Source organism: Apis dorsata, unplaced genomic scaffold (genome assembly GCF_000469605.1).
Source record: "Apis dorsata unplaced genomic scaffold, Apis dorsata 1.3 scaffold_292, whole genome shotgun sequence".
Taxonomy (NCBI): Eukaryota; Metazoa; Arthropoda; class Insecta; order Hymenoptera; family Apidae; genus Apis; species Apis dorsata.
The window spans coordinates 830,635-834,634 of NW_006263567.1; the positions used below are offsets into that span (position 1 = coordinate 830,635).

The window sequence follows — 4,000 nt, forward strand, 5'->3', positions numbered from 1 at the left end:
AACAAATATATAATTAATTTATTTATTATTAAATGTTAATTTATCAATCAAAATTGTCGTATTTTTTTTTAATTAAAAAAATGTATTATTTTTTTTTGAAAATAAAAATGTATCTTAAAAAAATTTATGTCAAAATATATGTCTGAAAATTTTTGATTTACATCCAATTATATCCAATATATATATAAATCAATATCATTATTATATTAAACGTTAATGATAGATAAGAACATTAATTTTCAATTGTTCTAAATTCGTATAAAAGAATAAAAGTTAGAAAATTAAACTAAATTTTTTTTTCGATTATTTATTATAAGTATAATATTTCATAGTTTAACATTAGAAATATGAAAAAAGCGTTAAGAAAAAATAGAAAATCATAAAAGAAAAAAGACAAGAGAGAAAAAGTTAAGAACCTAACATTGATTATATAGTAAGTTGTTCTCAGTCTGTCAAGATAAAAGATAACCTATGTTTAATCAATTCTTTGTTCTAACAACGAAAACAATTATATTCGATCAAATTATATTAGTATTATTTAAATATTAATTAAATAATAATTTTTAAATAAAAAATATATTTGTAGTTTATATAGTACATCAATTTTATAAAAACATGATAAAAATACAAAATCTTAATAAATAAATTAACTTTAATAAATAATGGAATTTACTAATATTACAATTTAATAATACTTTAAAAAAAAATCAATTTTATGTTTAAATATTTTTATTTTGTTAAAAAAAATAAAATAAAAAATATATAGAAAAAAATATTTAAATGGAAATATTAATTATATATTTGTAAATTACATATAAAATATAAATATTATAATATTTTATTTATAATAAAAAATTAATTCCAATCGTTTGATAACATGAATATCAAGCATAATTTACACTTTATTCTTAAAAATATACATATTTATTTTAAAAATATATATCATTAATATACATACATTTTTTATAACTTTAATCAAAGTAAAATATTTTTTATATTTTACAAATAATATATAATAAAACTATTTTAATTAAATTCAATAAAAAAAAATTGAAAGTAATTTTAATTTTCATCAAAATAATAAACTGTTGATAACTGTCATTATCAAATGCACGTAAATAACTTGATATGAAAAACTAAAAGAAATGACCACAATCATAAATAACAGTATACAATCGCATTCTATAACCTCTTACGCATAGGACATTCTGACTAATAGCTTTCATTAAAAAGTGCTTATAATAGAAATCTTTATAAAAAATAACGGTCGATCACAAAAATTAGTAAATTTCTCCATCATAAGGAGACATAAGATGGCGGTAGGTTTCGGATCAAAAATACTAATATAAGTTGCGTACCTGAAGATTCGTATTTGTATCTTCGATAATCTCATCTGTTTCCATGTTCATCATTTTCACACAAAACTGACACAATATTGTTGATTCAAATGATGTAAATAGATTTATTTGGTGGAAAGTTCTAGTAAAAGGATAAAACACAGTTTGAACACTAGCGTTTGATTATTCAACACGACTGACGACGCTCATGAGTCCTCGCCATGTACAGGAAGTTGAGACAACATTTCACCAACACAACAGCTCGTAAATAACTATGTCACTTACAGAATCAAGAAATCAAAATGTGTGTGTGTGTATATTACAACTCTTAATTCATATGGAAAAATGTATTAATCTTATATATGAACAATATTCAAAATATAATTAATTTTCTTTTTTTAGAAATATACGAGATATCTGAATGAATTCCCAAATTTATAAAAATATGTACACGATTAGCCGCCAATAAAAAGCTTATGAGAAGCACTAACACTATCAAGTTCACAATGCTTCTGTTTGACTGAATCAACTTGGTGGCGCATCAAACATGAAATTTCCAAGATGGCGCATATGCGCAAAATATTCCGCGCATGTTTCAAACATAATTTCAAGTAATTTTATTTATTAAAAGTATTTTTTATTAAATACATTAGTATGTTTATTTATATTTACAATCTATTCATAAAAACGTATATATTTATATACTTGTTACATTTACAAATAATGTATAAAAAAAAAATAATGTAAAATAAAAGTATGGAATTTTTATATTTTAAATTATTTTAATCCTTAGTCTTTTTTTATTAAATCCATTTGATTTGTTCATTTTTATTTCTTGTATTTTCCACCTGAATTTGATTAAGAGCAGCATATGGTTTATGACATACCTGTGAATCTAAAGGTGGATAATAGTATCTATAACACATATATGCCAAAAAGTATCCTATTATCGAACCTACAACCACATCTAACATTTTGAGGATATTAAAATATTTATTTGTTAATTAAAATATAATAAATATAATAATTTATTCACTTACCTTGCCAATGATGATGATAATCAAAAGTTCTACTTAATGCAATTAAAAGAGCAATACAAATTGGTAACACAAATGCAAATAATTTCCATAACTGCCCTTTGCCTAGACTAAATGTATGTAGTTTACCAGCTATATATAATGCAATAAAACCAAAGCTTGTAAATGCAACTAAAAAATAAATATATATATAGATTTTTTAATATAATTCAAATATTTCTAAAAAAATATTTCATTTTTTCACATACATGAAGAATGACCACTTGGGAATGATTTTTTTCCATCTTTTATAACAACTGGATTTCCATTACATTTGAAATCTGGATTTGTCTGTCCATCAGGAAAACATCTCCAAAAAAAATCTGGCCGAGGACGACCTATCAAAAAATAAATTATTATTATAACAATATTATATAATAATTTTTTAAAACCATTAATATTTTAAAATTCTTACCAACAATAAGTTTTATAATATCTGTAATAACACCATTAAATCCTAATGCTAAAGTGACAGCTAATACTGCTTGATAAATGTCAGTTTTATCTTTGTAGACCAGAAAAACACAAAAAATTACTATAACAGGCATTATGAAAACTAAGGGCTAAAAATAAATATGTAAATTAATTTTATACATAAAATTTAATTATAATTTAGTATACACTACCCATAATATAGTAGTTGGAACATAAGATTCTGTTCTTGGTTTTTTATATAACCATAATTCATCTTCATGAATTATTCTAGTAAATGGTTCTGCTTTTTCTAATTCACTATAAATATAAAAAATAATAAATTTATATATAAAAAATAAAGATAAAGATTTATTTTATTTGTAAACTAGTTAAACAAAACTTACATAAATAATCCCACTAAAACAATTCGTAATAATATATCAAATAAATATCCTACTAAAAAATCTTTACTATATATAATACTCATTATGAATTTGAAATTTTAAATATTATAACATAAATATTATAGAAGTACGTATAGAAATACGTATAATAAGTATGTTTTTGTTGAAAAGTTTATATAAGTAATTTCACTAAAATAATTCGTAATAACATGTCAAACAAATATCTTGTTAAGAAATCTGTATCATATATAATATTCATTATGAATTTGAAATAATTATAATACAAATATTATAAAAGTACACATAACAAATACGTTGGCACTAGAAAAAATTCAAGCCCTGCAAGAATAGAAATATTTCTTTCCATCACTGATTGCCACAACTTATATGATCTTATTTGTGATGTGACATTTTCAACCAATATGAATACTTATTTTTATGAATATTGAAATCAACCAATCAGATTTGCATTTCGTAAAGCGATTTGGCCAACTTGCTAACAATATATAATATAAACAAAATGATTTGAAATTATACAAATCAAATAATTCATTTCATCACAAATACATAAATATATATACAATTATATATTTATATAATATTATTAAAAGTTTATTAAAAGTTATTAAAAGTTTTTTATATATAAATTTTTTTTATTATCTAAAAAATTTTCATTTTTTATTTATTATAAAAATTATAAGAAATGTATTAATTATTTTTTATTAATATATTAATATATTTGTAATATATATGTAATATTTGTAAATAT

At 20.7% G+C, this 4,000-nt stretch overlaps 2 protein-coding genes across 4 annotated transcripts in view; both read right to left on the reverse strand.

The window, feature by feature from the left end:
• The window catches only part of LOC102680987 (beta-TrCP), a 7,937-nt gene extending 6,083 nt beyond the window's left edge, over nucleotides 1–1,854 (reverse strand). For both annotated transcript variants that reach the window (XM_006617073.2, XM_006617072.2), the window contains exon 1: nucleotides 1,359–1,854. In XM_006617073.2, coding sequence (XP_006617136.1) covers nucleotides 1,359–1,412 — 54 coding nt within the window. In that variant the 5' untranslated portion in view covers nucleotides 1,413–1,854. The remainder of the gene's footprint in view (nucleotides 1–1,358) is intronic.
• A 123-nt stretch (nucleotides 1,855–1,977) lies between these two features.
• LOC102680759 (phospholipid phosphatase 5) lies at nucleotides 1,978–3,627 on the reverse strand. Of its 2 annotated transcripts, none has more exons than XM_006617070.2 (6): nucleotides 3,232–3,624; nucleotides 3,040–3,145; nucleotides 2,829–2,976; nucleotides 2,623–2,751; nucleotides 2,378–2,545; nucleotides 1,978–2,304 (listed from the first exon to the last, which is right to left on the reverse strand). In XM_006617070.2, the coding sequence occupies exons 1-6, from the start codon at nucleotides 3,312–3,314 to the stop codon at nucleotides 2,141–2,143; spliced, it is 798 nt and encodes a 265-aa protein (XP_006617133.1). In that variant the 5' UTR covers nucleotides 3,315–3,624; the 3' UTR covers nucleotides 1,978–2,140. The 2 variants fall into 2 exon arrangements, with proteins under 2 accessions (XP_006617133.1, XP_006617134.1); XM_006617071.2 differs by having other exon boundaries at nucleotides 2,134–2,292; nucleotides 3,232–3,627.
• Nucleotides 3,628–4,000: the final 373 nt, after the last annotated feature.

What these genes read in the sequence shown, in the direction of transcription:
- LOC102680759 (XM_006617070.2), bottom strand. Translation starts at nt 3,314, where the DNA reads ATGAGTATTATATATAGTAAAGATTTTTTAGTAGGATATTTATTTGAT. An exon ending in TTCCAACTACTATATTATGG is followed by an intron (nt 2,977 to 3,039) that starts GTAGTGTATACT and finishes ATTTATTTTTAG; the next exon opens with CCCTTAGTTTTCATAATGCC. An exon ending in CCCAAGTGGTCATTCTTCAT is followed by an intron (nt 2,546 to 2,622) that starts GTATGTGAAAAA and finishes TTTATTTTTTAG; the next exon opens with TTGCATTTACAAGCTTTGGT.